Source organism: Phallusia mammillata, chromosome 4 (genome assembly GCF_965637545.1).
Source record: "Phallusia mammillata chromosome 4, kaPhaMamm4.hap1.1, whole genome shotgun sequence".
In the NCBI taxonomy this organism is placed as follows: domain Eukaryota; kingdom Metazoa; phylum Chordata; class Ascidiacea; order Phlebobranchia; family Ascidiidae; genus Phallusia; species Phallusia mammillata.
In genome coordinates, this window is record NC_137255.1 from 17,054,800 (window position 1) to 17,068,007 (window position 13,208).

The 13,208-nt window shown below is 39.3% G+C and overlaps 1 protein-coding gene across 8 annotated transcripts in view; it reads right to left on the reverse strand.

Moving 5' to 3' along the window:
• Positions 1-207: 207 nt before the first annotated feature.
• Positions 208-13,208, reverse strand: part of LOC145225400 (agrin-like) — a 46,213-nt gene continuing 33,212 nt past the window's right edge. For 3 of the 8 annotated variants that reach the window (XM_080092086.1, XM_080092085.1, XM_080092082.1), the window contains 23 exons: positions 12,895-12,977; positions 12,717-12,792; positions 12,059-12,186; positions 11,571-11,781; positions 9,172-9,276; positions 8,492-8,530; positions 7,915-8,098; positions 7,468-7,576; positions 7,273-7,382; positions 6,857-6,982; positions 6,589-6,710; positions 6,364-6,516; positions 5,841-5,975; positions 5,517-5,640; positions 5,302-5,413; positions 4,581-4,697; positions 4,014-4,200; positions 3,566-3,674; positions 3,279-3,305; positions 3,109-3,123; positions 2,328-2,552; positions 2,146-2,249; positions 208-1,875 (listed from right to left, as the gene is read on the reverse strand). In XM_080092086.1, coding sequence (XP_079948212.1) covers positions 1,718-1,875; positions 2,146-2,249; positions 2,328-2,552; positions 3,109-3,123; positions 3,279-3,305; positions 3,566-3,674; positions 4,014-4,200; positions 4,581-4,697; positions 5,302-5,413; positions 5,517-5,640; positions 5,841-5,975; positions 6,364-6,516; positions 6,589-6,710; positions 6,857-6,982; positions 7,273-7,382; positions 7,468-7,576; positions 7,915-8,098; positions 8,492-8,530; positions 9,172-9,276; positions 11,571-11,781; positions 12,059-12,186; positions 12,717-12,792; positions 12,895-12,977 — 2,759 coding nt within the window. In that variant the 3' untranslated portion in view covers positions 208-1,717. The other 5 variants (XM_080092090.1, XM_080092089.1, XM_080092087.1 and 2 more) reach the window with 4 other exon arrangements.

The window sequence follows — 13,208 nt, forward strand, 5'->3', positions numbered from 1 at the left end:
ATAACCTAAATGCATTAAAAACAACACCGACATAGTCAGTTTCATTCTTCAAATCCAATCGTGACAATCATTCATTTTTTACTTTCATTGAGAACTATAATCGATTATATCGAGTATGAGACCCGCAGATTATTACCCTGATTAATGCCGGCTGCTGGCCGAAAACAGCCAGAGATTTCTACAATTATCTGAAGAAGTTTCCACTCATTTGTATATGTACTATTTATTAAAAGCAAACAACAAAAACAACAACATGGCATCTATTCAATGTGACGACGAATTGTGGGCGCGATGGTAGAACAAAAAATACAGTCATTAGAATAAGAGGGCTTGCAAAAAATAATCTGAACAAGAAATACGACGACATATGCTGAAACGTGCGGCTGTGAAAAATCAAAAGCCGAAAAAATAAAGAGGTGCGCAAAATAAGTGAGGAATGAGTACAGAGAAAGAATAAAATGAAAACTTTTCAAAACAATGTTTAATAGTGGTTACTGTTGGTTAATTAAAACTAGTTAACAACATGTTGGGAAACAACTTGCTATTTTATATGATTTATTAAAGACCCACACAATAGACCACTAATAGGCCTATCTTAAAATCCTCCACCCTAAGTTTTTCAACAGTTCAGTTTGTGAGAAGAATTGCGGTGAAGGCTTTATGCTGACATCAGCATCTTCAAGTCGTTTTGCGCTTGTCGAAATTCGAAAAAGGGTAAAAGGCGATCGCACACAACACAACTCGTACAGTGAGGGGCGGTGGACAGAATTTTATCACAAGCGACGCAAGAAAAACAAAAGTTGGCGAATGTCGACAAGCAATAAATAGTGCACTACAGAATAGGGGTACGCACAATTACCTAGTTCCTACACATCCACACAAGTAAAAAATGGGCTTCGTTGGGTTTTTCAAAAAATATTTTTGCTTCAACTTGCAACAATTTTAGTCTTGCTAAAAATACGTTGAAAAGTGTAATTTTGACTTCACTTTTAACTTGAACAATGCCTGATGGAGGTTAAAGCAAGTGCAACAGCTTTGCACCTGACCAGGATTAAATAGATGGGAACAATTGTGGGAATAAAAGGGTGATCGTCGAGCAACAAACAAAAGACAATTATTTAGAAAGGTGTAAAATCTAAGAAAAACGAATTGTCCTGTTCCATTTCTTTCTGTTGAGCATGAAACCCAAAGTCTACAGCACAAATTATTTGACTTCAGATGTCTTGATGCTCATAAAACAAAAGAAACAGAAAAGGAATTTCGTCATTCTATGGTGGTTGTTATCCTAAGAGCGACACAGTATCGCAATATAGAAATAATAATAAAAAACTACACCGCACACAATACCTTTTCCCTTTTGGAAAAGTGACAACATGATGACGATACTGTGTGATATGAACAGTTACGCACTAGTGTAAGTGATCAATTGCAATAACGGTGATATCAAAGATTTGTAAAGTGTTTAAGTGGGTGGGGCGAACAAATCGTACCATAAGTAAAACACAACTCCTGTACGATTTGCCACAGTTACATAAAAACAACATTCCAAACTACATGACGGAAATACGTCAAAGCCACCTTGGACATTTTTTTATCCTTAGGCGGGGCCAACTTTTATACCCATATTAGGAAACAGGCAGTTTTGAGCGCAGTCTTAAACGCCGTCCCTTATTCCGGAGCGTAGCGATGTTTTTGCGTCCGGGTCAGCAGAGTGAGATCACCGGTCACGGCAGGAACGCAGGCTGGGTGTGTTGAGGGCGTCGTCCTTAAAGCTTACAACCTCACCATGGATCTTAAAGGTCGACACACAACCGACAAACGAGTGGAAAAATGATTTGTAGAGGCCGACGCCTCTGGGTCGATAGTCCACACCACCTAAAAACAAAGCAAAGCGCGTTTTATTTTCGTTTCGAAGAAAAGGTGAATGTTATTGCAGCGTATTGAACCTAGATTTAGTAATTGCATCCGTTTAAACTCCATAACATTGTAATGTTGCGGAGCTGTTTTCAGTTCGATAATTGTTTTAGTGCAATTGTGCAATTTTGTGTTTGTCTTTATTGCATAAAATATTTCTTACACATATGCTAATGAAGAAACATTGAAAATGCATGCACAAGGGCAGAATTCAGTTAGGCTATTGCTTACCGATCCAAACATTTCCATCTGTGTTCAGTTCCCGGGTATTTCCCTGCGCTACAACCTCTTGTGGTATTCCGTTATCGACGCTCAGCGTGGCTTTGGCGAATTTTCTGTATGTGCAAGTTGGGTTTTAGCAAAACAATGCTCCCGAATCAAGCCAATTTATAATATACTTTAATAGATCGCACCTGTCCACTTTGATGGTGTGGAAACTGTTGTCGTTAATTCGCTCTTCCGAAATAAGGTGAGCAGGACCAGAACCGAGGTTAAATCGCAAGTGGACTCGTCCGTCGCTAATAGTTACAGCCAAGTAATCATGGTTGTCGATCGCCTTGCCGGCCATGAGCAGCAGACCGTGACGCGCAGTGGTGCGTATCACAAGCTCGAAGCGATTATGGCGAGTTGCTCGACTCCTTAAATAGAAAGAGTGTTAAGAAAGGAGGTTAACTAAATGAATTGGATTTGGGCAAGTGGGAAAAAGTAATGTATTGGTTGAATGGTTCATATAATTTCTAAATGAACTCAGATACCCATGCACTGATGACGTTTGTTTTTCCACAAAAAGTTTTAAATTTTGAAACAAAGTCTATGATTTAGAGACATATACGTTGTATGCTTTGCTGCAGAAACCACTACAAACGCATAGTTTTGTAAGTTTTCAACATAACACAATGCATGAAAACGTACTTAGGGGCAAAAGACAATGCATGCCGATTAAGAACAACAAAATCATGTTGATTTTGTAAATTTGTGGTATATGACATGGAATGTACTTAAACAAAAACTACATTTAAGAAAAGGAATCGGAAACTAAAACAAAAAGTTTTTGTAGAGCATAAAGTGTGATGACAAAACAAGAAAACATTTCGAAGTTTTAAATATTGATCAAGTTATGTGGACAAAATGATTTCAATGACTGTTAGAATGAAGACACATTAACTGGTTAGTTTCCAAAAACACTCGTCTTACATTGGAGTGAAGGCCCTGCAAAAACGACAATAGATAGAAAATTGTCACCAGTTGTAGTAAACCTGTTTAACTTGTAGTGAAAATGTAGTTTTAACAGTTAACTAACAATAAATAAATTACTTTGACCACGATTTGATGAATGATGAGCGACTGATGGCATGAATACTTACATTGGAATAAAATTGTTTTTGCTCTCTCTTGCGGGTGGCAAGAAAAAAGTAAATTAGATAAGGATTTAAGTTAAAAATGTCAAGATCTCTACCAATTTCCATTGCACTATATTTTCGCACCTAAGTTCTGACAGTCTAATCTGGAGGTTACTATAACGCATACGTTTACCCATCATTACTTAACACAAAATACGATTAAAACAGAAAAAAACGTTTTAAAAATTTACGAACGGTCATGTTATTCTTAGTATTTAAAATGCAAAAACTTTAAACAAAATGTAACTTACTTTTCCTTCACTGCATTCCTGTACATTGCCACCACCTTCCCGTCGAAGTAAACCGCCGACGCCGCTTCATCGCGTAATACATTGACTGAACTTGTTCTTTCAGATGCCCCTGTTTGAACAACAACATAAAAAACTTTAAAGTCAAGTTATTGATTTGAAACGTATGAAAAGGACTTAACGGAACAATCGTCATTTTTGTTTTTGTTTTTTAACTGAAAAAGTTTCTGTTTATATGATTTGGGCTAACTTCCGTAATATGGACCAGACTTATATTCTTGCAAGTATGCATTAACGGGCAAAAACGGACTTCACTTACACTATAATACAAAGCCAATTTGACCAAACCGCGAATATTCGGTACAATTTTTTCAAAAGAATGGTAAAATCAATGATGGAAAATGGGTTAATTATAAATTGCATTACAAATTTGATTTTTATTTCAACTTACGTTCGTCGCAACGGGAACCGGCGTAACCCTCTGCACACAAGCAGGTGAACTCGGCTTTACGGGGATAACACGTTCCACCATTCTCACAAGGTTTATGATAACACGCATGTGCATTGAAGGGCTGCACATTCCACTGCGCAACTCCGCCACCAGGAGTCAGAGACAGCGATATCCCGTTGACTTCAAACTACAAACATAAACACTTTGTTACTCCGAAATATCGACACAAACATCGTTTCATTAGTGGGTGGTAACATTGTTGCCAAAATATGAAATCAGACAGGTATGTTTATTTATTTCCAGTCAGCAACCTGGAAAAATAGTAACAAAGAGAAATGTGCCGTAAACAAAAAAAGCTTAAGCAAGGACAAAAAAAGCAATCATTTCACAATTTTTCAAAAATCGGCAGTTTTCTTTTTTCCTTTTCGTTACAAAGCCCCTGTTTGAAGTGTGAATCAAAGTGCAGTCATTTTTCCTCCTATGTGCCAACAATTTTGCGTTGAGTAAAAAAATCTTTTTATCTTCATTTTTTTGTTTAAAAAAAATCGTTTTATCTTTATAACTTACCTTTTGTAAGGCTCCAACAAGGCCAGTTGTAATCCCGGTTGCTTTCGGTATCTTAGTGTAGTCAGGAACTCCACCCAGATATAAAGGTTGGTCCACGTTCAACTCAGAGTGGAGATTCTGTCGCAATAAAAATAAAATAAAAATGTCAATCCCTGTCAGCAGATAAGTGATAAACTCAGCTCAGCCGAGGCATATCCTGAAAAGCCTTTCGTTCTGGAACTTACCCAATGCTTCATATACCATTTGCGCTAGCGTGAAAAAGCATAAAAATTCAGTTAAAATGTGTCAACTGAAACACATTTATACCACAACAATCTCAAAAAACATCGACATAACCACGACATCAAGTATGTATTACCAACGGCAGCAAGCATGTCGAAACAACATTTTGTAACCAAATGTCTTGAGTATATATTATTATCACTAATGCATGACTTTGACGTGCACAATTTTCACGCTTCTGTGCATCGTTTTTAAATGTAAAACAACAGCGAAACCACATAAGACACTAATACGGCAAACGAACCTTGTTTTTCACGGACGTGCGAGCTTTCTGTGATATATAACATTCAGAGGTGAAAATCTACCGATTACCGGATGTCCCCTATCCTTAAGTACTATAACTTATAATATAGTCTATAAGCTACCCTATTGACAATATAAAGCCCATAAAATAAAACTATCGCTGAATAAACGTGTTATGGAATGGCTGTGAACTTACCGGTGACGTTCCCTGGACTGTAGGTCCGTTGTCAATTGACATCTCACCATGACGATTCTCACGTGACAATCGAACCACGTGCCACTCGTTGAGGCCAACCGGTGACGCACTCCTAATACATTAAATGTGGAATTAGTTGAGCTTACCTAAATGCCTTTTAACAAACGATGCACTCTAGTAAAGTAATACACCTATTTTATTTATTTTCAAGTTACCTTATTTTTGCCAACCCCTGTCCAAGATCGTACATGTATACAAGATATCCGTCTTTGAGGTTAAGAGCTACCAAGTCTCTCCTACTCTTGCCCTCCTTCTGTTGATCGTTGTAGAAAATCAAACCTGGGCATAAAAGGTCTTACACATTAGATATTTGGCTTTGCCCGCGCTCTTGGGTGCTCTATAGGGCAGCAGTTTTGTTCTACTTTTTCTTATCTGTAGCAAAGGTGTTATTATCAATGCATGTTACACAACATTGAAGAACTGGGATCTAACTATTGACTTTATAAGAAATGTGAAATTATGAATAAACTTGAACTGACCGTCGGGTTGACTTGAATAAAACAAAACTTCCACCGACATTGACGAAGCGACGTCACTGCTCAATGGTTCAAACTGCAAGTAGGAATCCTCGGCAAACGCAGGCATGTAACCGGGACCACCCAAGTCAAGTTCGGCTGTAAGAAAAAACAATACAACTGCTAATCCATACCCACATAAGTAATGCAGTGGTTCGTGGCTCGGTACCAAACTACACATATTGTAAGCTAATACAAAAAATCGAAGAAATTGGCTAGCAACGTTAGTATGATTTGTATTGTGAGACGTAAAGCGGATTTTGGCAACAAATAAGTTTAACACGGAGTTCTACGATTTTCATTTTGTCGTGAACACTCTAACTTTGTCACCAATTTCAAAAGCACAACGACTTTCGCTTTGCAAAGATAAACTTTTGCGACAAATTTTAAACATTGGCCTAATTAGATTTTTATGTACTTACATATAGAACAGACACCTTACATTAAAATAACAGCAAGTTACTCAAACAAAACAGTTTAAACTCACAATCCATACAAAGGGATCCGGACCTTCCAGGCGGACACACACAAGTGTAACCGTCACCATTTTCACTCCTCACACATGTTGATGACAAGTGACACTGATGGGCGATACATGGATCTTTCGGTTTCTTTGTAACAGGTTGTTCACATGTGGGTCCTGCATTAAACGACAGTGTTTCGTTATACCGCATCGAGAGCATTTCTTAAAAGGTTTACGAAGAAATCTTACCTTCGAATAATCCCTTGCATTGACACTTGTTGGTAAAGATGTCACCCTGTTTGGTGATAAAGCAGTTTGCAGAGTTACGGCACTTGCTGGGAAAGCATGGGGATGAACCACATTCGGCGATTCTATACAAAATACAACGCTTAAGTTCTCACAAGTGTACTGAAATTTTGGACCTCTGGAACGAAAAAGGCATGTAAGGGCGTCGAAAAGGAGTAAGAACCAATTCAACCTCTAAAGTCAACAAGTTGTGTCTGCTAAGTTGACATACCTGCGGGCATTGATACAGTTTCGGGATGATGAGTTAAGGACGAGTTCCGAATTGTCAATTGAAACACTGTGAACGCACCCAGTCAAACCCTTGTCTACGCCGACCTGGTTTTGAATGGTTGTGGAACTGGAATGGAAACAAAAATAGAATTCACTAATGTTTTTTAAGAAAAAAGTCAAACCGAAACCGGGCGAAAGTTTCAGGTTTGGCCAAATGCCCTTATAAGTGATTTGATGCCTGTTTCAACAAAACCTATAACGTTAGTTTAAGTGAGAAGTGCAAACAAACAACAGCTTGCGGTTGATCGAGAGTATTTGTTTCGAGCACAATCGTCTGTTCCTGTCTATTATTGACATTCAATTCGTAGGATTATTTTTTAAAAAACATTACAGATGTTTCACCCCACACATACATACAGGATTCTGTCGACTGAAACGAATCCTCCGATGTAAACATTAGAATCCAGGTTCAAACCCCGTCTTGGGCCAGGGGAGGTGCCGTGAACGGGATTGCCATCGTTATCAATCTAAAAACGGGAATAGTTACATCTCTGTTTCCCACAATAAGAACACAAATTCATGTATTGGGATGTTGAAAATCCCATGTCCTACCTGTAACATTCCTTCCCTTCTGTTACGTCTTGCGACAATACTGTGCCATTCTCCGTCGTCCAACGGTCTTTTGCTTCTTAATTTTAAAGCGCCGGAACCAGTGTCGAACCTGGGTACAGCGAGTCAACAAAATTGTAATTTAAGTCCGTAAAAGTGTATGTAAGTACTTTTTTGTCACAATGACCATGTCGGGAAGAAATGGTGTATACATAGGATGAATTCAAAATCTAGATTGCAATTTTGGATTCGCTTCATACATTAAACTTCAATTTGGACAGTCCTAATGATATGTTATCACCTCTTTCACTATTGTATCTATATGCGTATGATATTGCGATAAACGTGCCTAGGAAAACTTGAAAGAATGTAAAGTTTCAACGCATGCTAGTATAGTGTACTCGTTAGGTAGAGCAAACTTTGCCCAGGCGAGATATGGCGTTGAATTACCTGAATTCCAGGTAACCTTTGTTGATGGCGAGTGAAATAAAGTCACTTGTTCCGGCGTAGAATAGAAGACCTTCTGAGTCGAAGGATCGAAACCTCATCTCAATAGTTGTGGATGTCACTGCAGCTATACTACGGAATTCGGCATACGAGGCTCCTCCAAATTGCGGTATTGTCCATTCTGTGTCTGAATGATAAAATAGAGTTGGTTTACGACTTAATGGTATATTAAGTAATGAGGTTTTTATTTATTTTTTTGACTTAAGTTTTTGAAAATTAAAATGGTATGTTTTATGACCAAAATGAATCATGAGTTTAGTAAGATAGATGACGGCCTAAATAGACGTAAAATGGAGATATTTTTTGTTTAAACGTTTTTGCAAAAGCTCATGCCCTAATCAGTATTATGAGACTATAACAGTCACACCAATTTATACATTAAAGTTATGAGCAAATTCCTGTCTAGGGTTCTTGATTTTATAAATCTGTTTTGAAATAACTAAGAGATAACGTGGCAAATCTACACTTCTATCAATATAAAAGACTAAACAAAAACAAAACGGAACAGATTTATTCTTACCTTCTTCGTATACTGACTTGGGAACGGGGGAAGATATCACTGTGGAAAGATAAAAACTTTTTAACTAAGAGTGACATGTTACACCACACACGTGGACAATGAATCACAAGAAACACATGATTTTGTCACTGGTAGTGGGTGCTGTTAATAAAAGGCAACAGTTAGAAACATTTGAACACAAGCAAACAGTGTATGGTGTCCACACATTTAAAACTCGTTTTGTGGTGAGATACAACAACTAAAAACTCAAATTCGGTTCGAAAAAGTCTTTTTAACACATGGCGATAAAAAATAAAATATTGGAAACCGCATTTTTGTCTGTAACCACTTTGCATACATTAGTGATAAAAAAGTAACCAATATCTCAAGATTTGTGGATGAACCGACGCGCAAAAGCACATATTGTATGTTACATCAAATGTTACAAAATTAAAAATAAAGTCATAGGGAATTGCTATATAAATGTAAGTAATATGGCAATATAACAAGCTAACTTCTGTCGCCAAAACAGCACAAATCTCACAAGGCAAACATAATCAACAATTTTTTGTGCAAAAACCAAAGCAAAAAGGTGATCACACCTAACAAACACCCACAAATTGTTTCACAGTGCCCAGTCACTTCGGTTGGTGCGCAAAAACAAAGCATAGCACTCGGTTATCAGGCACACTGGTACTTACACACTCGCTTGAAATCCGGTATCGACATGCTATAGCCATCGCGCAGATCTTCGGCGCCATCCAGCGGCGGAAACGGCCAATCGTGAACAAGCAAGTTCTCTTGCCCTGGCGGAACCAACGAGCATATAACACATAAAGCCGCCAAAGACAGCGACAAACGTGCCGGCAGCCCCAGATGTAGGATGTGGCAAATTTGGATTTTTCTCGGCTTCAATTAGCTTTGCAGTCTAACCCTTGGTGTGAGGCCGGCAGACGCTGATGGCGTAAGCCAGCGTTTCCAGATGTACCTCAACAGGCATCTTAGTGCCGCTTTAACTGATCTACGTTTAATTCTAGCAGCTATTTGCACATATTAATATCATCTACAACACGGCCTCAATACACAGAACTACTGCAAATTACCCATAAAGGCTGCTGCCTCTCTTTCTACAAAGCGATTAGAATGCATTGTGGCGTCACAACCGGGCATTGAAGCAGCAGCGGCCAAAGCGGCATGGGGGTTTACGGCACCGGCGGAGTTGGACACTAGGGTTTGCGGCCTGTTGTCATGCCTTCCGCAGGGGTTAAGCGGCTACTAAAACGTCAGTCCAGTAAGATAGGGAAGGCTACAACGAGCACTATAGGGCAGAAATTGTTTGGCAGAATCACAAGGGGCGATATATCATTAGCGAAGGGTGCACAAAGCGATGATTGTGCGCCATGAGGGGCAAGACATGATTGGTGGGAGTCGCCAATTCAGGCGGTGCAGGAATTAAATGTGACCAACGCGTGCATGCCAATTTCAACCCAAGGGCGGTGCTGTATGATGATGATTGCAAAATTCGCCGTTCCAAATCACTCAAATTTGCCACAGCCTCCATTGCATGAATTAGCGCAAAGTATAGGGTATATTACCCAAGTCAAAAGACCGTTGCGTTTTATGAACTTTGGTCTATAAAGAGGGTCGTATAGCATGAAGAGACGTTGTTCTTCCCACAATTGACACCCGAAACACACGCACCGCACAGAAATCAACCCGCAGATGATTACCAGAAAAGCACCAGTCAAAGTCTTGCTAAGTGATTCTTGTTTAAAATGTGCAGTATAAATATTTACATTTTGTTTCCATAAAATTTGAATTTGACTTATAAAACCAAACAATTGTGTTTGACTGATATCAGACTTGCTATTAGCCAATAATCACACGTTACAGAACAGGGTACTTTTAAGCTCAAGTTAACTTCCTTTAAAACAAAACTTGGCGTTTCGTGTGTTTTTGACTGCATCGAATACATTTTCCCAGCTATGCTGCCAAAGCTTACGTAAAAATCAGCATAAAAGCCTACGCAAGGCAAAAGTTGGCAAACATACACTTATAGGCATGTGTAGCACGGATTCTACTGACTTTGACTGGCGCAAGGCAAAGAAGATAGGAAAATATCACGCTCACCCACACTCTACACAACAACCCAACACACAGGGCACGCACACCACGAGTCCTACCACAGCGAGGCTGTAGGTTTGGAGAAGCAATTAAGCTTTCAAGGCAATCATACACTACACGACGGCACAAAAAACTGTCCGTCCCAAGGCACTACAACATGCGTGCAATGATTATTATAAAGCAAAGGTGGATATAGGTTTACACGCAAGCCATAAAAGCTGGTGCAAAGCCAAAGCATTAAAAGCATGTTAATCAAGCCAGGCATGATATAAGCAAGCGAATCTGAATTATGTACACTGCATGAACTGAAATCGAAAAAGCACACTTGCACACAGTTGAAAACCGGGACGGTTTTATTTCTGTGAGTTTTCATCTTGTTTTTCTCCGAACGAACGTTGCCACAACAACGCATGGACATAGCTTGAACTTTAACAACTTTGGCACATCGCGAGAACGCTTTGAGAATCAACCAAGCTTATGTACGATAAAGCTAATCATGGATACTTAAATTACTTTAGGCGATCACTTTAGTTTTGAATAGGCGGAATATACAAGTTTAGCAATATCATAAGGTAAAGCTTAGCAAGCACAATGTTATGACGAGGCGACTGTTTGAAAACGCTTGATATAAGCATCAGAAGCTAACGTATTTTCTACTTAAAAAGCAGACGTCTTATATGCAGCAATTCGGCTCAGCGAATAAAGAAGATTAAAGATTGAATGCTGCACAAATTTCGCTGTACGTTCGCAATGTGTATGCTGAATTAGGCGGCGAAGAATTGAACGCATTCGGATGACAATTGGCGCCGCAATTACACGGTATGACTGGCGAGGATGAATGAAATAAAACAATGCAAAATGCGCGAACGCCGATTTTCTACACACATGAAAGAACGCAATAAAAACTTCACCACGCGGGGATCCCCCTAGATAACTACCACCAACGTGCGTCACTGAAGACCGGTGGAGGGCGTACCTGTGGGGATGTTTATCTGGAAGTTGTACTCCTCGCCTGAAAGCTGGTTGAGCGAGTCCTGGATCTCGACCGGATCCGAACCAGGCGCCAGGCCCAGCTCGAAAGTCGCTATGACACCAGTCGAGAGGAAAAATACGTTGGATTTGAACGACTTAATGCTGAAGGTCATGACCTTGCCGTGCAGAGGTTCCTGGGCCGCCAACGCCATAACCTATAGAAAACAGGGAATAGAGTATTTACATAAATGTGGGCACGACCAGTGGCGGTTGTGCGAGCGTCTGAAGTGTAGTTTCTACTTGACTTAAATGGGCTTTGGCGTGGATTGATTGGACGAGTACAGCAGAAGCGTATATGGATTTGCGTTGGATTTACTCTTATGAACGACAACATAAATAAGGTATGGTACACAAAACACATTCGGCGAAAGAACTAGTTAAAGTTGATCATATTAGGTCTGTTGGTCCAGTTTGATAGCACCAGTGGCTTACCTCCGAGCTTATGATGTTGCTGTACTCGGCAAAAAGCTCGGAAGATGAGTCTTCCAGGTCGGGGGAATAATATGTCCGTTGTCCGTCCACCCGATAGAAGTCAGCTGTGCCGTTGAACATACTGGGTGCTGCAAATAGAAGTGGATACAAAAGAATGAATACAACAGCACGCGGCTTGTGACGACATTCGAGCAGTGACGACAGCAATGACACACGACAATGCAGTCACGAAAAAAAAGACAATGCAGTCACGTGGTAGCAACACTCACCGAGCGAGCGAAACGAAATGGATATTTTCACTTTTATGACGATGACTTTGAAAGTAAAAACAACAATAACTGATATACATTGGAAATGTGAATTGGTGAAACAATAATGTATGGTTTTGGATTTTGAATAAAAAACACATGTATATGTATTTGCAGACATGTAGTTGTAACACAAGTTGAGTTTGTCACTTGGTTCCGTATTAATAACCAACGAAAGCTAGAAAAAGACAAAAATCTGATGGATTAGTTTAATGGCAAGACAGTACATGAAAACAATTGACTTTTTTATCCATAGCTTCTGTAATATTACACAAAGGCGAAAATATATAAATAAGGTTACAGGCCCAGAAATAGTGATGCAGTTATGAGAAAAGTTTCAGTTGAAATACCTTGCGTTGGTTTTTCCGCTGGCTCTTCTGTCGAGACTTTTGTTTCCTTGGTAGATGCCATAGTAGTGGCGATTTTCTGAAAGGTTGGCAGTAACCTCGTTATTGTTATGGCGAAAATTAAAACATAAAAATATAACCGATGTTTGAGCAAACAAAGGCTAATATTTTTGCTTTGTACCTCGGTGCTTGTCATTGGCTGCTCTTCATCACCACCAGATCCTTCCTTGCATCCATCCTCGTCATCTCCCATGCATCCACTTCCTAAGATTCAAAATACATACATTAAGATCAAGTGCAGCGAAACAGATTTACATTGTCCTTTTACAACAATACCCGCCTTGCCCGTAACCCAGCCATAAACCAAATACGCCCTTTACACCAAATACTGCCATAAAATAGAAGCCAACATAGACGTAGCCTTCATTTAAAACGTGACCCCGAAGGGATTTTATGTATTTTTTTAAACGTTTTTTTTTTTTTCAAGTTACATAA